This window comes from Phodopus roborovskii, unplaced genomic scaffold (genome assembly GCF_943737965.1).
Source record: "Phodopus roborovskii unplaced genomic scaffold, PHOROB, whole genome shotgun sequence".
NCBI classification, from domain to species: Eukaryota; Metazoa; Chordata; class Mammalia; order Rodentia; family Cricetidae; genus Phodopus; species Phodopus roborovskii.
Genome location: NW_026125052.1, coordinates 15912143 through 15933584, shown reverse-complemented (window position 1 = coordinate 15933584; position 21442 = coordinate 15912143). Strand labels below are relative to the sequence as shown.

Sequence of the window (21442 nt, the reverse complement as noted above, 5' to 3'; positions counted from 1 at the left end):
CCCATCTTTTTGTCCTCTCCCTGACGAGGGCCACTGATCATAAAGCCAGCACTCCATGCCAGGTTCAACACTGTCCATTCCAGCCCTCTGCTGCTCCCTGCTGGAGCTGTTGCTATTAGCTAAGTGCACCCCCCCCCCAAGTTTATCTCAGGGCCAGAAGCCTGGTTAATCAGTGTACTTACTACCCTCTGGGATGCCTATCCTAGCCACCTCTTCCCTGCAGCTCCAACCCTCCATCCCTAAAAAAAAAAACGCTAAGGGACTCCTAAGGCTGCTGCACAACTCAGTTGTTTAATGGATCAGGATCAGTTGGAGCCCTTAGATCCTTGGCTCCCGAGGCTCGGGGCGTGGCCTGTTTGGGCTTCAGAGGGAGGTAGTGACCTGTTTTGTCCCAGGACCCACAGATGGCCAGAGGGTGTCAGGCTGCAGGTCATGGCTGCAGGATCTAAGTTCGGTGGAAGCTGCATTTGCCGGTGCACTGTCTGCTCTGTGCGGTAACGGCCCCTGACTCGGTCATTCGACTCCCGTAGCTGCTGACCTGTCACTGTCAGGTTCTGGCCGTTCACCTGCACCATCAGCTCTTCCGGAGCGAAGCCATGGACATCTATCTTCATCTGGAAATTTGCATCCGCATCCGCATGGCTATTGCCCGGCACCACAGCCAGATCATTCCTGAGCAGCTGCACGGGTAGTGTGGCCACTTGATTTTGTTCACCCAAGGCCACACTGGGACATCGAGACACCACCCGTTTCTCCCCCGGCTCTTGCTGCCTGGTGGAGAAACTGCTTTCTACCCGCCGCATCCGAGAGAGCAACTGATCTGAGGTGCACGAGCGCCCGCCCCCCCAATCCTCTGGGCGGATGCATAGAGGAAGAGCCCGCCCCCTCTTCGCTTTGGGGGCAAATGCCGGCAGAGATCATGTCAGCTTTCTCCGTCTTCCTTGCAAACAGCAGGTCGTCAGTGACCATGCTGTTTTGTCTGGGACCATGCTCCTCGGTGGGCCCTTCTCGAACTACATCAGAGGGGCAGGTGGCTGTGAGGGAATTGGATCACCTGAATAAACGTGATTTCAACTCCTCCACTCCAGATGCGATTGAGCAACAAGGTTGAAGAGGTCTGCCCTGCCTTGCCTTGCCCTGCGCTTCCCGCTTAAGACTTAGGCCTGGGGCAAGGAAGATTGTTCTTGGACTGAGCCATAAGAGGGGGCCTTCCAGGTCTTTTGGAAGAACGGTCTCTCCATGACCTTTCAGTCCTAACACAGGGAGAAGAAAGTGGATATTTTTCTGGCTCTTTTTTTTTTTTACCCTCCCCCCCAATGGGGGAGGCAGAAAAAAGATGAGGAAGGGAATGGTCAGGGATCTTAAGCTTTAAAGCTCGGAGAGCCATATTTGCCTATTCATAGAGCAAAAATGGAGACCCTGCCCTCCCTATCTGCACTCTCTCCTCTCTCTCTCTCTCTCTCTCTCTCTCTCTCTCTCTCACACACACACACACACACACACACACACACACACACACACACACACACAAAATTTGCCATAGGCTGGGGTTGAGCTTCCATTCTCTACCTCAGCAGCATGGCCCACAACTATGCCTCTCTGTTCTTTTGAAAATAAACTTTCTGTTTAGCACAACCCGAAGTACAGGAAATGCCGAATCACTTAATTTATGTGTCAAGATCACATAGCACACAATGTAGAATTTTGCTACATTTCATTTCTATTGTAGCTGCAATTCTGAGTTGGCAGCCACATGGGGTAGGCTTGGTAGTGTGGGAGCCAACCCCAGGTCCAGGCTTGTTCTTCCACCTACGGGTGGAACCCAGAAATCCTCTAGACTGCCAGGGTTCCGGGGTTTCTCTTATCCCCAAGAGGACAGCAATTGTCACTATCCCGGATGGCTTAAGAAATGTTAGGATAAAGTAGCAGTCAACCCAAGGTGCTCAACCAAGCGACATTTAGCTGTCTGTAACCAAGAAACAGGACATTAAAGTCTGGAAGGCCAAGGCATAAGGAGCGGCAAGGGAAGACTACGATTCCCATAGTGCGCTGGGGCAGCTACGCCTGCGCACTTTGCACCGGTTGCCCATGCGGCCCTAGGGCTGGGAGCGCGGCGCCGCTCCGCTGCGGGGGAGGCCATGGCGGAACCTTCCCAGGCCCCAAACCCGGCCCCAGCCGCGCAACCCCGACCCCTTCAGTCCCCGGCCCCTGCCCCAACTCCGACTCCTGCGCCCAGCCCGGCTTCAGCCCCCACTCCGGCTCCTACTTCGGCACCAGCCCCTGCCCCAGCTGCAGCTCCAGCCGGGAGCACGGGGACTGGGGGGGCCGGGGTAGGAAGTGGGGGGCCGGGGACTGGGGGGGATCCGGCTCGACCTGGCCTGAGCCAGCAGCAGCGCGCTAGCCAGAGGAAGGCGCAAGTCCGGGGGCTGCCGCGTGCCAAGAAGCTTGAGAAACTAGGGGTCTTCTCAGCTTGCAAGGTGGGGGCGGGGCCTAGGTGAAAGGGGCGGGGCTTGGGGGCATCCTAGGGCTCCGGTGGGAATTCGGGGCGAAGCTCTAGCTACGGAGGAGACGCTCCGGCGCTTGGGGCACAACATCAGCTGACTGATCCCTTCCGCCTCCAGGCTAATGAAACCTGCAAGTGCAATGGCTGGAAAAACCCCAAACCCCCTACTGCACCTCGCATGGACCTTCAGCAACCAGCTGCCAACCTGAGCGAGCTGTGCCGTAGCTGTGAGCACCCCTTGGGTAAGGCAGGTGGCGTCTTTGGAACAGGGGCGGAGGGCAGGTACTAGGTCCTGTTTGGATAGGATTGACAAAAGTATTATTAAAGACTCTTAGGGAAATCAGAGTGTCTTCCTAAGGAAAGATTGGGTTGGGAATGCATGTGTCTGTCCCAAGGAAGGAAAAAGGAAGTCTGCCTCCCAGAAAAAAGCAGGGAGCTACCAAGGGCTGCTGTGGGAACTGAGAACGTTGGGTCTCCCTGGCCTTTAAGGATTGGAGGACCAAAGGTGTGACTCATGAGGTGTAGGAATCGAGCCCTGTTGATCTCTTCTATCCATTCCTCTCAACCTTAATGTAACCATCTTGCAGCTGACCATGTGTCCCACCTGGAGAATGTGTCAGAGGATGAGATTAACCGGCTCTTGGGAATGGTAGTAGATGTAGAAAATCTGTTCATGTCTGTTCACAAGGAAGAGGACACAGACACCAAACAGGTCTATTTCTACCTTTTCAAGGTGAGTTTTCATTGTATGGAAGAGTGAAGGTGATGCGCTTTTGTGTGTGTTTGGGATCTGGTTCTCTGAGCTCTGCTACCCCTATTTTTTCCCATTCATCTTCCTTACAGCTCTTGCGGAAATGCATCCTGCAGATGACTCGACCAGTGGTAGAGGGATCCCTAGGCAGCCCCCCATTTGAGAAGCCCAACATTGAGCAGGTAGGACATTTTGTAAGAGCAGAGCTGAGGGGCAGCGTAAGGGGTGGAGTGTTCTTAAGTTGAGAAGTTCAAAAAAGGGACGGTGCGTGCTGACCTCAGGGTGGGTGTAGAAGTTGGAAGGGTCAGGATTTCCCAGAGTGAGGGGAAAGCCTGAGCTTGTATTTGAGATACCTCTGCTGGCTGTTCTTATGGCCTTCTGATTTTGTCCCCCTCTCTCCTCCTCAGGGTGTACTGAACTTTGTGCAGTACAAATTTAGCCACCTTGCCCCCCGAGAGCGGCAGACAATGTTTGAGCTCTCCAAGATGTTCCTGCTCTGCCTTAACTACTGGAAACTGGAGACACCTGCTCAGTTCCGGCAGCGGTCCCAGTCTGAGGATGTGGCCACCTACAAGGTCAATTATACCAGGTGAGCCTAGGCGGGGCCTCACAGGGGAGGCTTTTGTGGTCCGAGGGGGTCTCCACCCTCACCTGTCACTCCACCTCCCCCAGATGGCTCTGTTACTGCCATGTGCCCCAGAGCTGCGATAGCCTCCCCCGATACGAGACCACTCATGTCTTTGGCCGAAGCCTTCTGCGATCTATCTTCACTGTCACCCGCCGGCAGCTACTGGAAAAATTCCGAGTGGAGAAGGACAAGCTGGTGCCTGAGAAGAGGACCCTTATTCTCACTCACTTCCCCAAGTAAGGCTCGGTCTGGCCCGTTGGGATTTTGCCCCAAATTCATGTCCTCGCTGATGTCCCCTTTTTTCCAGGAAGACTTCCTGGATTGGTCCCTCCTCTCCCTCCATGGGCCTTCTGGGATCTGGGTGTCTACCTGGCAGATTTGCCCATGGCCCAGAAGCTACTTGCTAGTATGTGCTAGTCTGGGGATGGCAGGTACATGGCCCAAGCTAACGTTACCCCCTCCCAACCTCCTGGTAGATTGCTACTAATAGTTTCCTATGGGCACCCGGATATAATAGCCTCAGAACCCCTCCCTCCACAGAGCTCTAAGAAGTCAGAGTTTACGTTTGCAGTGAAATTGTCTCCCATCTCTGTTCTGGTCCTTTCTATATACATTGACCTCTATTGTACCTCCATTTCCTCCCATATGAATGTGGGTCATAGCACCCTAATCAAAAACCTTTGCCGGGAATAAGCATGTTGAGAGTGAGAGGTGGCAAGACTGGGTGATTTCCCAAACCATTTTGATAAAGATGTGGAGTAAGGGAATTCAGATGACTGGGTTCCCTGCCTGGCCACACGCACAGGGTGGTATCAGCTCCAACCCCTTCTCCTATGCCATACATCATGACAAAATTGGGTCTCTAATCTCTATCCTGGTTGTGTCCTGTCCTTTTGTTTTTCTCTGAGGGCCTCAGCAGGCAGGGAACTGAACCTCCCTTTACATACTAGGCCTTCCCAGATAGCAGAAGCTGTCTCCTCTCACAGACTCCCACCCACCAGCAACAGGGTCTGGCTGACTGGCCTCTCATCCCTCTGGGATTGAAGGCTGGAGTCGTGGGACAGGTTCTTCCCTCCCCCACAGGTTCCTGTCCATGCTTGAAGAGGAGATCTACGGGGCAAATTCTCCTATCTGGGAGTCTGGCTTCACCATGCCACCCTCAGAGGGGACCCAACTGGTGCCCCGGCCAGGTATGTTACACAGTAGCTCTGCAGGGGCTGCTTGGTCACCCTGGCTGGCCTACTGCCTCTGGGATAATAGAGTGATGGAGGGAAAATACCTTGGGGCTCAGATAGGGCCTGATTCTTCTGAAGACCCTGCCACACCCTCCACTCTCTGCCCTTGATTCCTTTTCCCTTGTAGCAACAGTCAGTGCAGCTGTTGTTCCCAGCACCCCCATCTTTAGTCCCTCCATGGGTGGAGGCAGCAACAGCTCCCTGAGCCTGGATTCTACAGGGGCTGAGCCCATGCCAGGTGGGTACTTGACCCCTGACCTCTCACCCCCATTCACCCTTCCCTCCACATTTCCTACGGTCCCTGGGTGACCTTGTCATCCTCCCCAGTAGGAGAGAAGAGGAAGCTTCCTGAGAACCTCACGCTGGAGGATGCTAAGCGGCTCCGTGTGATGGGTGACATCCCCATGGAGCTGGTCAATGAGGTCATGCTGACCATCACTGACCCCGCTGCCATGCTAGGGCCTGAGGTAGGCAGCTTGACCTGCTGGCCTATCAGAGAGGGAACCTTCACTCACCTAAGGCCCTCGCTTACCAGCCGTCTTCTGCCTAGACGAGCCTACTCTCAGCCAATGCAGCTCGAGATGAAACAGCTCGCCTGGAAGAACGGCGAGGCATTATCGAATTCCACGTCATTGGCAACTCTCTGACACCCAAGGCCAACCGGAGGGTGCTGCTCTGGCTTGTGGGGCTGCAGAATGTCTTTTCCCACCAGCTGCCACGAATGCCCAAGGAATATATTGCGCGCCTGGTCTTTGACCCGTGAGTCCCTGGGAATCCCTCAGCCCTAGAGTACCCTGAATTCCCTGTCTCTCCACACCGGACACTTCCAGTCCCAAGGCTCAAGCTTTCAGGGTTTGGTTTTCCTCTGATCCTATCCCCGATGACACTTGACTCTTTCAGGGTTGAGGGAGGGACCTGGGGAGCATGGAAAGGAAAGGTAAAGCCTATGACACGCTCCTCTCTTAGGAAGCATAAGACCCTGGCCTTGATCAAGGATGGGCGTGTCATCGGTGGGATTTGCTTCCGAATGTTCCCCACTCAGGGCTTCACGGAAATCGTCTTCTGTGCTGTCACCTCAAATGAGCAGGTCAAGGTAAGCACAGTGGCTCTGACCAGAACCCCATCCCAACCGTCCCAACCCCTGCTTCTGAATTTGGACCAGGGCAGCCAGAATGGCAGAGTGTCTGTGCCCCAGTACCTGTTGTAATAACCAGACATTTCCATAAGGTGGCAGGTCTGCCTTGAGAATTTATCATTCAGGAAACACCTGCTGTTTAAAACAAAAAAAAAAAAAAGCAACCAAGCATAGGGCACAGTGGCCCATGCCTTCATTTAAACCCACCACTACTAGAGAAGCAGAGGCAGGAGGATCTCTGTGAGTTCAAGGCCAGCCTGGTCTGCAGAGTGAGTTCCAAGACAGCAGGGCTACACAGAGAAACCCTACCTTGAAAAAAAAATCTTGGTTTTTTTGATGTTAGGATGGAACACAGGGTTTTGTGCACACTAGGCAAGAACTCTAGCAGAGTTCTGACCCCAACAAGAGTATTTCAAGACAGGATCTTTCTGTATAACCTTGCTTGCCCTGGAACTCAAAAACTTGCTTTGTAGACCAGGCTAGGCTTGAACTCACAGAGATCCACCTGCCTCTGCCTCCGCCTCCTAAGTGCTGAGATTAAAGGTATGCACCACCACTGCCTGGCTGTTTGGTTGGGGGGGAGATTGACAAGATTTTTAAGTGAACCTTTGAGGATTTTGTGTTTCAGAGAGGGTCTCATGTGGCCCAGTCTGGCCTTAAACACGCTGCAGTCCAGGGAGACCTTAAACTTCTGATCCTCTCCTCTCTGCCTCCAGAGTGCTGGGATCACGGGTGTGTACCCCACGGCGGGTTTTATCCAGTGCTGAGGAATGAACTGAGGTCTCTGTGCACGTTGAGCAAGCACTCTGCTAACCGAGCCTCACCCCAAGCCAGCATCGCTTTTTAAGTGAACTGTGGTTTCCTCACAGGAAATTTTACATACCTTGGGGAGTTGATAACTGTTAGTTACTTAGAGATAATAGTCCTGGCTTCTGTCTTTTTTCACAGCAAAGTATTTTGGGCTTCTCATCCTGTTTTATATACATGTCTGGTCCTGACACGTGTGCGTTCGGGGTTCAGATGCTGTCATGAACAGACCCATGTGACCCCTCTGTTCTTCCCCTTTGTTCTAAAGCCCTAGAACTGGGGCCAGCAGGCTGTGTTGGATTGGAACCCAGCCCTGCTCCGACTATTCTTTGTGTACCTGGGTTTCAGGGGTTTGGGGGAGGCTTTGTTTTTTGTTTTTGGTGTTTTGGTTTTTGTTTGTTGTTTTTGAGGGGAGTTGTTTGTTTTTTCAGGATAGGGTTTCTCTGTGTAGACCTAGTTGTCTTGGAACTAGCTCTTGTAGACCAGCCAGGCCTTTAACTCACAGAGGATCCACCTGCCTCTGCCTCCGCCTCCTGAGTGTTGGGATTGAAGGCGTGAGCCACCACCGCCACCACCCTCCAGCCCAGTTTTGGGTTTTTTTTGTTTGTTTGTTTGTTTGTTTTTGCTTTGCTTATGAAATGGGACTTTTAATACCTACTCTCGGGCTAACTGGCGAAGAATCAAGAGCTGAATCCGGCCCAGAGCAATTATCTAGCAATCCTTCGCTTTTCCTCCATAGACTGTCCTCTGCCGGCCACTGTCCTCCCTGCCTTGGCTTTTCCTTCTCCTTCCCAACCTGTGCCTCCTTCCCACACAGGGTTATGGCACGCATCTGATGAACCACTTAAAGGAGTACCACATCAAACACAGCATCCTTTACTTTCTCACCTATGCTGACGAATATGCCATTGGCTACTTCAAAAAGCAGGTGAGCCGGGGCCTCGTCACACCTGCTGCGGGGGTCCCAGTTTGGGGGCACGACTTCCGGTATTACTGGTTTTTACTCTTTTGCTCTTCCTTCTTTTGTGGGGGGCTGCCACCCAGCTCCCAAATAAACCACACAAGGGGGCTTATTTTTACTTATAAATTCTGACTTAAGTTTGGTTTATTTCTAGCCAGCTTTTCTTAGCTTAAATTATCCCATTTACCCTTTGCCTCTGGGCTTTTACCTTTCTGTTTCTGTATATTTTACTTTCACTCTTACGCTGGCTGGCTGGCTGGCTGGCTGGCTGGCTGGCTGGCTGGCTGACTCCTAGCATCCTCTCTCTTAGTTGTCTCTGTCTCTTCCTCCTATTTATTCTCTCTGCCTGCCTGTTCTTTCTCTTGCCTCACCATTGGCTGTCCAGCTCTTTATTAGACCTCCAGGTGTTTTAAACAGGCAAAGTAACACAGCTTCACAGAGTTAAGCAAATGGTACTTAAAAGAATGCGGTACATCTTTGCACCATTAAAACACATGTTCCACAGCATAAACAAATGTAACACACCTTAAATTAATTTTCCACAATAGTAGACTCCTTCTTGTCCCTGTTGCACCTGTCACCTGTGAGGAAGGGTCTCCCTTCCTATCTCCTCCCCGCTTCTTGCCACCCAGTGAACAGGACCAGGAACCAGAAGGTCCCTTTGGGGATTGGAGCAGATAGGAACAGCCAGCTTGGAGCCTTTTCCAGAGGCAGCTAGCATTCTCACACCTCCACAGGCATGTGTAGAGATGCAAGAGGAAACGTGCCATGTACTGCCTTCTCAAGTGCTCCTGAGGAAGTGGCTGTGGAAGCTGGAGGGTCCTTGATTGATTGGGTCTTAACTATTCCCTCACCCAGGGCTTCTCCAAGGACATCAAGGTGCCCAAGAGCCGATACCTGGGTTACATCAAGGACTATGAAGGAGCAACCCTGATGGAGTGTGAGCTGAATCCCCGGATTCCCTACACAGAGCTGTCCCACATCATCAAGAAACAGAAGGAGGTGTGCGCATGCATCCATAGGGGTTTTGTGAGTGTGCATTGGTTAGGAGTAAACGTGCAGAGTCATGTGCCATGCCCATGTTTATGTGGAGGAGACAGGCCTGGTCTTGGTTCTTGCCCTGCCTCTTAGAAAGGTCAAAAGTGAATGTTACCATTTACTGACCATGGCCTTGGGGGTGATTGGACCTGAGTTGGCCCCTCAGACCCTTGCTTCCTCAGATCATCAAGAAATTGATTGAGCGCAAACAGGCACAGATCCGAAAGGTCTACCCTGGACTCAGCTGCTTCAAGGAGGGAGTGAGGCAGATTCCTGTGGAGAGCGTCCCTGGCATTCGTGAGCAGGGGCCTTGGCTGAAAGGACGGGAGGGCATTCTTGGGTATGGGCGGGCGTTCTTAGGGATGTTCTCTCCCCCTTTGCAGGAGAGACAGGCTGGAAGCCCTTGGGAAAGGAGAAAGGGTGAGTATTTGGTCAAGGGGAATGAGCGTGGGCCGGGGTGGGGGCCAGAAGGACTCAGACCCTCAGACTTGGCATCTCCTATTCCAGCAAGGAGCTGAAGGACCCTGATCAGCTATACACAACCCTCAAAAACCTGCTGGCTCAGATCAAGGTGGGAGGCCAGCTTCTCTTCTAGGGGTAACTGAAGTGGGTGGCAATCTTGGTGATAGGCTCACAGTGCCAACTTGTCCAACCCAACTCAACTCTTCTCTCCAGTCACACCCCAGTGCCTGGCCCTTCATGGAACCCGTGAAGAAATCAGAGGCCCCCGACTACTACGAGGTTATCCGCTTCCCCATTGGTGAGGACCCTCCTACCTTCACTTCCCCAGCATGCGCCCCACATCTGCTCCTACCCACATTGTGTCAGGGTACCCCTCCAGGACCCACCATGGTGGGCAACCCCAGCTACATCCCTTCACCTCTTAAACGCATACCCCTTCTCCCCTGTGACCCAGACCTGAAGACCATGACAGAACGGTTGAGAAGTCGCTACTACGTGACCCGGAAGCTTTTTGTAGCTGACCTACAGCGGGTCATTGCCAACTGCCGGGAGTACAATCCCCCAGACAGTGAATATTGTCGCTGTGCCAGTGCCCTGGAGAAGTTCTTCTACTTCAAGCTCAAGGAGGGGGGGCTCATTGACAAGTAGTCCTCAGCTGGGCTCTGCAATGTCCGCCTCACCTGATCCGTTTGGGTGTTCCTGGCCCTCCTCTCCCTGACTCAGCAGGAGAAACTCCAGCCATGGGCCCCAAATCTTGAAGACTCTTCAGCCAGCAGGCACTCCCAAGCCCGCAGCTCTGTTCCTGCCTTCATTGCATCCAGCCTTGGGGAAAAGTCTGGTCTGGGACCAGCCCTTCGTTGAATGTCTCGTGGCCAGGGGATGAACTAACTGCTCAGCCCTGGTCCTTAGAGAGCCACGCAGGCTGGGAGTTCTGAGCCTGACCCAGGTGCCTGTTTCCCAGGGTCAGGGCTATTCGATGATTATGATTAGCCTTGGGATGGAAACAGCCAGGACTGGAGGAGCCATGAGAGACTGTGGCTCATCGTACACTGTTTTGTCCATCTGTCCCCCAGGACAGGGGCATAAGGACCATTCATTCCTTGGCATTAATCCCTTTCAGGGAACAATAAAGCTTTTTTTTTTTTTTTTTTTTTTTCCTGTGTGATTGTTTTTTGGGGGGTGTGGGTTCAGACTCAAGACTGACCTTCACTCTTCCAGTTCTTCCCCTTGCAACCTGGAAGCCCAACTTCAGGGTACACCAGGGCTGCTGACCCCTGTAGTTCATAGTGGGGAGAAGGACCTGCCTGTCTGCCATCCCTCACCTCTTCTCCAATGGCTTCCAGCCTGTCTCACCTGCTAAGGGAGAGCAAGAGCTTGCCCTTAATGCCTGTCCATCTGGGATGGTCCTCATCCAGGAAGCCCAGGTCACAGCCTTCATTCCTTAAGCTTAACCTGGGTGGGCAGGATTACTGCTGGCTGGGAGAAAAAAGCTGAGGTAGAGAACCCAAAGCAATGAAAGCTCAGTGCTGTCTGTAACTATAATTCCCACCCCATCTTTTTTTTTTTTTTTTTTTTTTTTTTTTTTATTTAAAGTGGCTAGGATGGGCTGTGCTTAGCTCATCTGGCTCCTCCCCCTTGTTTCGGTTTCATTTCTAATCACTGAGCTGCCAGCCCGGGCTTTCCAGAACTTCAGAGCTCAGCAGAGAGCAAGCTGATCAGCTACTCTTCCCAACCTCACCCTGGCCACGGCAGGTTCCGGGTGGGTTTCTATGGTGAGGTGCCCCACCTCCATGAAGGCTCGGAGTTCCAAGCCAAGGGCAGCTTCTACAGCTGATTGGGCTGGCAGAGAAGGGGGAGGAGTTAGAAGGCAGGGGTTCTGATCCCTCTGCCATTCCAGAATGGAGCTGCGGCCTTACCAGTGGGAAGTGATCTTGCCCGCTCTAGAGGGCAAGAATATCATTATATGGCTGCCCACGGGCGCCGGGAAGACCCGGGCAGCTGCCTTTGTGGCCAAGAGGCATCTAGAGACAGTAGACGGAGGCAAAGTGGTGGTATTGGTCAACAGGGTGAGTGGTCTGCCCTTCCCATAGCAGGGTTTTTGGCTCTTCCCGGCTGTTGTGGTTCTCTTCCAGACTACCATGCTGCCAGGATCCACCGACGTCCTGAAGGGGTCACCTTACTCCTCCCAGCTCCCACCACCCCAACCTCCAACAACTGCCATGTCTCACCCCCACCCCAATTTAGGCTCTCTCCCTTAATCACTCCCAGGTGCACCTGGTGAACCAGCACGCTGAGGAGTTCAGGCGCATGTTGGATAAACGCTGGACCATGACAACCCTGAGTGGGGACATGGGACCACGAGCTGGCTTTGGCCTAATGGCCCGGAGCCATGACCTGCTCATCTGTACAGCAGAGCTGTTGCAGCTGGCCCTGGTCAGCCCGGAAGAGGAGGAACACGTGGAGCTCACAGGTGAAAAGCAGGATCCCTGTGAACACCTAAGACCTCCAGTCAGTGTGGGAGTGAGTGGCCCCCATTGCCAAAGCCGAATCCCGGTTATGAAACATACTTCTGGGCAAACAAACCCCTTCCCCAGCTGAGTCCCAATTTCCTAATCTGTACAATGAGGATCATCCCTGCCTGCTCCTTGTCAGGGACCCAGCCCTAAGTTGGGAAGGAAGAGGGAATTTTCAGACAAGAGTGGGGACTTCACAAAACAAACCAACCCTGTTGGAAGAGGTGCCAGGTGAGGCTCACAACTGTCCCTCATGTGCCCCCAGAGTTCTCGTTGATTGTGGTGGACGAGTGTCACCACACCCACAAGGACACGGTCTACAACAACATCCTGAGCCAGTACCTAGAGCAAAAGCTGCAGAAAGCAAAGCACCTTCCACAGGTGCTGGGTCTCACGGCCTCCCCAGGCACTGGCAGGGCCACCAAGCTCCAAGGGGCCATTGACCACATCCTACAGGTCAGCTGAGCCTCTGCTGCCCTCCCACAATAGATCCACTAGGGACCTCCTTGCCTGCCTGGCCTCTCCCCAGCCCTACGCCAATCTCTTCCAGCATCTTGAGTATATTGTGCTAAGGGAACCTTGATCTTACTCTTCCTTTTGCCTGGAAAGCCCTTGCTTTTGAACCTCCCGCATCTGACCCCTCCCCCACCATTCAGTGAACAGCAGCTCTGTCATCGTCACAGTCTCCCCTGGTTAACCCCACGACCCTGTCATAGCACCAGTTTTAGTGCTTTAGCAGTTCATTCATACTACCTGGTGTGTTCCAATTACGAATTCTTTGCTATTTCTCAATGATTTCTTCGTGTTCATTCCCATCTACATTCCTCTCTCTCACCTGTGCCTGGAATATTAGTAATTCCAGTCACACTTTCCACCTTATTGGAGAGGAATCCCAACTCCAATGCCCCTCCCTGCCTTAGGCTCTCCTATTCTTAGCCAGGACCCCACCCCCTCAAAATTCTGCCTGACTCCTCTTTACGGTGCTGTCTCTGTTTCCCTCAGCTCTGTGCCAACTTGGATGCGTGGCGCATCATGTCCCCGGAGAATTACCACTCCCAGCTGCTGGAGCACAACCCGAAGCCCTGCAAGCAGTATGACCTCTGCCAAAGGCGCAGAGAGGTACGTGAGGAGTCATAGGTCAAGCTGGCATCTGGTGTAGAGTTAGGGAACATAGGCGTGTGCCCTGATTCCAGCTTCCCCAGGTCTTGTCAGGTCAGGAGTTTTGCCTGTGCCTCTGAGACTCTGCCTGTCCTTCCTGCGCTTTGAGGCACGTGCAGCCCAGGTCCATAGCCTACTGTTCAGACTGGCTCATGGTGCTACCAAGCCATGAACCTGGGCTACTTGGTGTCAAGGCTGGACCTTTCTCTTCTTCACGTCTGATGTCTATAATGACAGGCTGAAGCAGGGTTCTGCATCACTGTGTCCAGGCCACGGGGCAAAGATATAAAGTGAGTGAGACAGCAGAAGCTCTCTGACCATGATGCTTCACACCCAGCAGGCCAGCCCTTTGATGTTCTGACAGTCAAGGGAAATGTACTGAGCCGAGCCCTACATGGTACCTAACCCTTCCATGTGTTTGGGAATTCCTTCATCCCCTCACTCCTTCTTGTTCAGGACCCTTTTGGAGACTTGCTTAAAAAGCTTATGAACCAAATCCATCAGCAACTAGAAATGCCTGAGCTGACCCAGCAATTCGGAACCCAGACATATGAGCAGCAGGTGGTGGAGTTGAGCAAGGCTGGTGAGATTTGCAGCTTGGGAGGGCTGGCCTTGGGCAGAGCCTTCGGGGGCGGAGCTTCTACAGGCAGGGCCTGTCTGGGCGGAACCTTTAAGAGCAGAAGAGCCTAGGAACTTTAACTCTGCACCCACTGCCTTCAGCGGCGGAGGCTGGACTTCTACAACGGCGGGTGTATGCGCTGCATCTGAGACGCTACAATGATGCGCTGTTGATCCACGACACTGTCCGCGCACAGGACGCTCTTGACATGTTGCAAGATTTCTACCACAGAGAGCGCACCACAAAAACCCAGATGCTGCATGCTGAGCGCTGGCTCCTGGAGATGTTCGACGGTGAGGCATAATGGGGTTAAAACTGCTTGAGAGCTCAAGGTCAGTTGAGGCTGGGACTATTTTCTTAATCAAAACCCAAGGCTGCTGGTATGACAGACTTGTTTCCTCAAGTGTGATAGTTTGCAAACCAGTAAAACTAACTCAGGTTATATTTTAATTTCTTATTACATTTATTTATTTTGTGGGGGGAGAGGAAGGTGTGTGCATTCATGTGAGTTCATGTGACAAAGCAAGACACTCGTGGAGGTCAGAGGACACAACTTGGTGAAGTGTGTTCTGTCCACCTGATGTGGGTCCCAGGGATTGAACTCAGGTTGTCAGGCTTAATATAGTTTTCTCTCTGAGCCATCTTGTACCCCCCAACAGATATTTTAACAACCACTTAGGGTGGCTCCATAGATAAAGGGCTTCCTATGCAAGCGCGTGGACCTGGATTTGCATCCCAAGCACCCACTTAAAAGTCAGGTGCAGCAGACTTGTCATTCAGCACTGGGACAGTGGGGACACTAGGATCCCTGGGGCTTGCTGGACAGTTCGCCTCACCAAACAGGTGAACTCTGGTTTCAGTGGGCGACCCTGCCACAAATAACAACAATAATAATAGCCAGGCATTGGTGGTGCACACCTTTAATCCCAGCACTCTGGAGGCAGAGGCAGGTGGATCTTTGTGAATTCAAAGGCAACTTGGTCTGCAAAGCAAGTTCCAGGACAGGCTCCAAAGCCATACAAAGAAACCCTATCTCTAAAAGACAAATAATACTACTAATAATAAGGTAAATGGCTTAGTGGGTAAATGTTCTTGCTGCACAAACTTTTGATTCTCAAACCCATGTAAGGGGAAAGAAAAGAATGGAATCTGTACTCTCTCCACATGTGCCATGGTGCACATGTCCATGAACACATGCCATGGTCATACAAAATAATAAAAAAGACAGAAATTTAAAAATAAGGTTTGAGTGATAGAACCTTGAGTGACATGGGCCTCTGGCACACACACACACACACACACACACACACACACCAGAAAAGTCTGGCTTGAAGTTATCCTGGTATCAGGAATAGGTTTATAAGGCTCAAAGGCCAAATGGTGGCATTCCTTTAATCCCAGCACTCTTGAAGCAGAGGCAGGTGGATCTCTGAGTTTGAGGCTAGCCTGGTCTACAGAGCAAGTTCTAGGACAGCCAGGTCTACACAGACCTGTCTCAAACAAAACATACAAACATAAATGGTCCTAGGGCAGATCTGAGGAGTGCTGGTGGGCGGTACATGAGCAATGACTTCTATACTGAATGTCTCATGTAAGGCTTGCATTGAGACTAAGTGGCAAATGTGTCCTTTAGTGTGCTTTTTGGGACAGCTCAGAGCCAGGTGTCCCGTCCTACAGCTCTGTCCCTGTAAGCAAACACCTATCCACACCCAGGCCTGAGCCCCTCATCTCTCTGTCTCTGTCTCTGTGTTCTCAGACCATAAGAATGCACTGGCCCAATTAGCGGCTCATGGTCCTGAGAACCCAAAGTTGGAGATGCTTGAAGGGATCCTGCTGAAGCAGTTTGGGAGTTCCAACCACCCTCGGGGCATCATCTTCACCCGAACCCGCCAGAGTGCATACTCTCTCCTGCTCTGGCTTTGGCAGCAGCCTGGCCTACAGAATGTGAACATCAAGGCCCAGATGCTGATTGGAGCAGGGAATACCAGCCAGAGCACACATATGACCCAGGTGTTTATTTTTGGCTGGAGGCATTTCATAGGGGAGAAGGGGGAACAGGGTCATCAGCACAGAGTGACAGCAGGAGGGTTCTGGGGATGGAGGGGTTGAATCTTCCCAGGCAAGAGACCACCCCCAACCCCAGCCTGAGAGTCCCAGGGAATGGAGTAGCAGGGGGATCCAGGAGTAAGAGGAAAAGAGAGTGGGTGATATGGCTTCTCACAGCCGAGGGTCAGAAATTACGGGATCCCTTGTGGGAGAAGAGGGGCTAGGCAGGGACTTCTAGAAGTCACCAGGGAAAAGGATACTGCTACAGTTCAGTTGGCAGGATCCTTGCCTAACAAGTACAAAGCCATAAGCCATGTGTGGTGGTACATTGTAATCCCATCACTCAGAAGATAGATGATAGAGACAAGAATTAGAAGCTCAAGGTCATTCTTGGCTATAACAGCAAGTTCAAGGACAGTCTGAGATACGTGTGAATCTGCCTTTTAAAAGAAGGAAGATAAGGCAGGGAAGAGTGTGTGTGTCCCTAGGGACTGGGATCACTAAGATGGACAGGATCTTGGGGATACCTGGGGACAGAGTTGGGACTCTGAGTTCATATAAATCTTCTCCTGCTCCCCGAATCCTTCCCACAGAAAGACCAGCAAGAGGTGATCCAGGAGTTCAGGGATGGTATCCTGAACCTTCTGGTGGCCACAAGTGTGGCAGAGGAGGGGCTGGACATCGCCCAGTGCAGTGTGGTGGTACGCTATGGGCTCCTGACCAATGAAATCTCCATGGTCCAGGTACTCTAAAGCCCTCCCCCCCCCACCCCCCGCAGCCCTGGAAGGGTCCTAAAGGAACCCCGGCCCACTTCCGCTTCACTTTTTACTCCAGGCCCGGGGCCGTGCTCGAGCTGATCAGAGTGTGTACTCCTTTGTGGCAACAGAGGGCAGCCGGGAGCTGCGGAGGGAGCTGACCAATGAGGCTCTAGAGCTGCTGATGGAACAGGCAGTGACTACAGTACAGAAGATGGACCCCAAAGAGTTCAAGGCCAAGGTCAGCAGGCAGTCCGCTGCAGCCTGTGAGAGCCTGAGGCTCTGACTGCATCCACCCACTTCTGGGGTCCCCTCCTGGCTCACCCAGGGGACTTTTATACTGTGCAAAGAAAGATCAAGGCCAGGGTAATGCTGCCAGAGATGGTAGTGCCTGTCCTCCACATAACCTTAGAAACAGGCCTTGTTCTAGATTTGCCCTTAACCTTGCTTACCACAGCAAGTTTGAAGCCAGCCTGAGATATGTAAGACTCTGTCTTTTAAAACAAGGGCAGGGATGGACAGTAGTGGCATATACCTTTAATCTGAGCACCTTCGGAGGCAGAGGCAGATGGAGCTCTGTGAGTTTGAAGCCATCAGACTCTACAAAGTGAGTTCTTGGACAGCCAGAACTATACTGAGAAACTGTCTCAAAAAAAAAAAAAAAAAAAAAAAAAAAAATTGGGGTGGAGGAGGACAGATACTTTGTGTATTTGTGAGAGCCCTTCTGGAAATAGAAAGGAAACAAAGACTCTGTACTAATCTCTGAGGCAGCGTCCAAGTCATCCTCTTTACTCCTGTTGTCCCATGACAGACTAAAAAAATAAAAGTTTGCATGACATTTTCCAAGGGGATCACATAGATTCAGCACAAAGGCTGTCTGTCCCCTGACCCCATATTTTAAAAAAAAATTTTTTTTTAATTTATTTTTAACATTCCAATCCTAGTTCCTCCTTCTTATCTCCTCCCGCTGCCCCCCCCCCATCTGCTCCTCGGAGAGGGTAAGCCCCCTCCAGGGAGTCTGTTAAGTCTGTCCCACCTCACTGACTGTCCCCATATTTTTTGTTAACAAAGCTTCAGAAATCATGGGAATGAGAAGGTAAGGTGCCACACAGGAACAAGGACCTGAATGCAGATTCCCAGCCCAGTAAAAACCTGGGGACAGCAAAGCAGTCCTGTGACCTCAGCTCTGGGAACACTGAGACACGACACAGGGATCTCTCAGCTTGCTGGCCAGCCAGCTTAGCTGGGCCAGGGAGCTCCAGGTCAGCAAGAGACCTTGTCTCAAAAAACAAAACCAAGTCCCTTCTGTCAAATAGTCTCTTGGAGCCCTGGGAGTTTTCCTGAGGTTGGATCTCTTGGTGTCCATGTCTGAGTCGTGTCTCCTCCCCACTGCCCCGCCCCCCAGATCCAGGACCTGCAGCTGGCAGCTCTAGCTAAGCGTGCAGCACGTGCAGCCCATCGGGAGAGTCAGCAGAAGCAGTTCCTAGCAGAGCAGGTGCAACTCCTCTGCATCAACTGTATGATCGCTATGGGCTACGGGAGTGACCTGCGGAAGGTGGAGGGCACCCACTACGTCAATGTGAACCCCAACTTCTCGTGAGAGCCTTGGGGGGGGTGGCTGGCAGGAGGAGAAAGGACTTTTGCAGGGTGTAGGAGACTAAAGAGCGTTTTAGCAAGCAGGTTTTATCCACAGCCCATCCCAGGAGTGAGGAAGCAGAGATGTGGTATCTTGCTGTTGTGTCACCAAGAGAGAACTGGGATTTAGGATACAAAGAATTTAGCTACAAACTAACTTCCTTGGTCCTGCCCACTTTTGGGACATTCAAGACAGGTGCAACTGTCAGATGAGGAAGCCTGTCTCTGCTACTCAGGAGGCTGGGGCAGGAGAATTACTTGAGCCCTGGAATTCAGAGCCAGCCAAGCAACAGAAAGGCCTCCATCTCAAAGGAAAAGGAAAAGGAAAAAAAAAAAAAAAAAAAAAAAAAAAGAATCTGGTATGGTGCACACTTGTAGTTCCAATACCTTGGAGGTAGGAGTTTCACCTACGCAGAGAGTTCCAGGCCAGGGTGGACTCAAAAGGAGAAAGGTCTTGATCTTCATAGTGAGTTTCAGGATAATGAGGGCTACATAGAGACCCTGTCTCAAGAGATAAATAAAAAAATAAAAAGACACGGTGGGGTGGGGTGGGGGTGCAGGGTAGCTGGGAATGTGGCTCTGTTTGTAGAACGCTTACCTAAAATGCACAGAGCCCTGTGGGTTCCATCCCCAACAACTGGATGTGGTAGCACTCTGGAGATAGAGGCAGCAGGTCAAGGCTACCCTCAACTACAGAGCAAGTTGGAGGCCATCTTGGGCTACATGAGACCCTGCCTCAAAATCCAGATGGCCTGAGCTTGAGTCCCAGATCCCACAGCAGAGGGAGAGACTCCCAAAAGTTACCTTCTGGATCCCCACAGGGGCTTGGTGGCACCCAAGCACCTTCCTGATCTATCATACACAAGCTAAATGAAATTGCACAGCTCTGGCTCTCGATCTCTTGCTGAGCCCCGCCCCTAGCTCCCCACCCCATATCCCACCTTACTTCTGCTTATGACATTCATTAAGTAACCGTTTATTAGACAACCTCCCACGTGTCAGGCCACGGTACCAAGAATCTTCATACGGGTTCCATTTGAGGGAGCATTTTGAAGGGTGGTGGGGTTTGAACATGGGAAGATAAGTCTAGGCAGAGGTGAGGGAGCACAGTTACCCTGAGAGGAGGGACAGGAAATGATGGGCTTCAGGATGGAGACAGACCGGGTCATGGAGCACCTTGAAGGCTGGGCCTGAAAGTTAAACCTGTATCCAGGAAGCAGTGAGGAGCCTTGGATGAACTCTGAGCCAGGGAATGTCAGGGGGAATGAATGTTTCTAGGGCACTCCATCAGGTGGGGGGAGGTGGCTTGGGGTTGGAAATGAGGATGGAGGAGGAGATCCATGAGGAAACTTGAAATCACTCATGTGGAGGAAAAAAAGTTTCCAAGCTTGGGTATGGGAACTGGGTGCAGACAGGACAGGCAGAACCTCTGAGTTCTGGGACTTCCTGGTTCTGGGATGTTCTGTATCTTGATAGGCAGAAAAACCTGATCTCACAGCAGGAGCTCAGCCAGCTACAGGGTGTGAAGTCTGGGGGCCAGGGGCTCCAAAAGGGCTCTGTTTATTCATCCCCTCTAGGGTCTACTATACTATCTCCCAGAAGCCTGTGGTCATTAACAAGGTCTTCAAAGACTGGAGACCTGGGGGAACCATTAGCTGCAGTAACTGTGGAGAGGTAAGTGAGGGACTATAGCCCAGGTCAAAGAAACCTCAACCCCAGACTGCAGAGACCCTCTATCTGGGAAAGGAGGCCCTCACCCAGAGTGGCAACAAGCCCTGTTGTGATAGGCCCTCAGTCCATGTTCTAGTCCTGTCCTAGGGAGTCCACTGCATGATGGCCTCACGTGGTAGATACAGGTCTGGTCATCACAGAAGTCCAGCTTGAGGACAGAAACCCAGATATTGCCATTTGTTCCACCACCAGGTCTGGGGCTTGCAGATGATCTACAAATCAGTGACCTTACCGGTGCTCAAAATCCGAAGCATGCTCCTGGAGACCCCTCACGGGAGGATTCAGTCCAAAAAGTGGTCCCGGGTGCCCTTTTCAGTCCCTGACTTTGACATCCTGCAGGACTGTGCCCAGAGTCTGTCTGACCTCTCTCTAGACTGACCCCTTGTGTCTGTAGTACCTAGCTCAGGCTGCAGGGGGCAGGATAGTCCAGGAAGCCATTCTTCTCCCCCTGGGTAATACTCTAGTTGTGGGTAGCAGGGTACCCATTATTCTGCCCCAGATACTCTTGTATACATTGGATGGAGCTGGAAAACCAATGCAGGAGAATTGACAAGCCATGCTGTACTAGGAGTCACAGCATCCCTCCCTAGGCAACTTTTGGGTTTTTTGTTTTTCTTTTTGAAGCCCTTCAAAATTAAAAATGTTAAAATGGGATAGAAAACGTGTAGTCTTTTTTATTTTGAAGTAAAATTGATGGAAAATAAATGTCATCTTAATAATGTGCAATTCAATACATTTTGTTACACATACCTCCTCTAATCAAGATGTAAACACACCTTCACAATTGTCTTTGTTCTCATTGTAAGTCCTATCCTCTACCCCTGTCCCTACACTTAACAGCTTGGCAATCTGGTTTTTTGTTTGTTTTTTCTTTCTGTTTTTTTTTTTTTTTTTTTTTTTTTCCCAGACAGGGTTTCTCTGTGACTTTGGAGGCTGGCCTGGAACGAGCTCTTGCAAACCAGGCTGGTCTCGAACTCACAGAGAGCCTCCTGCATCTGCCTCCTGAGTGCTGGGATTAAAGGCGTGCACCACCACCGCCCAGCTTGGCAGTCATTTTTAATGTCAAAATATTTCCCTTGGGACTGGAGATGATGTTCAGTTGTTAGAGTGCCTACCATGTACAGAGCTCAGGATTTGATCCCTAGAATCTCATAGGCTAGCATGGGTAGTGCCTGCCTGGAATCCGGGCACTGGAGGTAGGAACAGGATGATGGTCTGGTGAAGTGGCTCATTAGGTAAAGTATTGCCCCCAAGCCTTACTGAGTTCAGTCCCCAGGACCTACCCATAGGAGAGGACTGCTTCTGCCAGCTTGTTCTCTGAGCCTCTCACATGCACCATAGTGCACTCATGAGCACACACATCACACATGCATAACAAATAATAACTGTAGTTAAAGTTCAAGGGCTACATAGTGAGTTTGAGACCAGCATGGGTGTGTGAGATCCAGTGTGTGTGGGGGGACCC

General features: G+C 51.7%; 3 protein-coding genes across 5 annotated transcripts; 2 read left to right on the top strand and 1 right to left on the bottom strand.

The window, feature by feature from the left end:
* Positions 1-305: 305 nt before the first annotated feature.
* Hspb9 (heat shock protein family B (small) member 9) lies at positions 306-840 on the bottom strand. Its single transcript, XM_051176929.1, has one exon. The coding sequence runs from the start codon at positions 801-803 to the stop codon at positions 306-308; it is 498 nt and encodes a 165-aa protein (XP_051032886.1). The 5' UTR covers positions 804-840.
* A 1231-nt stretch (positions 841-2071) lies between these two features.
* Kat2a (lysine acetyltransferase 2A) lies at positions 2072-10667 on the top strand. Of its 2 annotated transcripts, none has more exons than XM_051176505.1 (18): positions 2072-2477; positions 2622-2745; positions 3091-3236; positions 3347-3436; positions 3662-3843; positions 3927-4118; positions 4966-5072; positions 5245-5355; positions 5448-5584; positions 5668-5876; positions 6084-6210; positions 7877-7987; positions 8879-9022; positions 9241-9355; positions 9442-9478; positions 9566-9629; positions 9734-9818; positions 9975-10667. In XM_051176505.1, exons 1-18 carry the CDS (start codon positions 2139-2141, stop codon positions 10166-10168), a joined length of 2514 nt encoding a protein of 837 aa, XP_051032462.1. In that variant the 5' UTR covers positions 2072-2138; the 3' UTR covers positions 10169-10667. The 2 variants fall into 2 exon arrangements, with proteins under 2 accessions (XP_051032462.1, XP_051032455.1); XM_051176498.1 differs by having other exon boundaries at positions 5445-5584.
* Positions 10668-11210: 543 nt separating this feature from the next.
* Positions 11211-20638, top strand: Dhx58 (DExH-box helicase 58). Of its 2 annotated transcripts, none has more exons than XM_051176577.1 (13): positions 11211-11279; positions 11418-11586; positions 11789-11990; positions 12299-12489; positions 13036-13152; positions 13648-13774; positions 13912-14103; positions 15567-15820; positions 16450-16599; positions 16691-16852; positions 18017-18207; positions 19824-19920; positions 20170-20638. In XM_051176577.1, the coding sequence occupies exons 2-13, from the start codon at positions 11419-11421 to the stop codon at positions 20353-20355; spliced, it is 2037 nt and encodes a 678-aa protein (XP_051032534.1). In that variant the 5' UTR covers positions 11211-11279; position 11418; the 3' UTR covers positions 20356-20638. The 2 variants fall into 2 exon arrangements, with proteins under 2 accessions (XP_051032534.1, XP_051032542.1); XM_051176585.1 differs by having other exon boundaries at positions 11234-11292.
* The last annotated feature ends 804 nt before the right edge of the window (positions 20639-21442 follow it).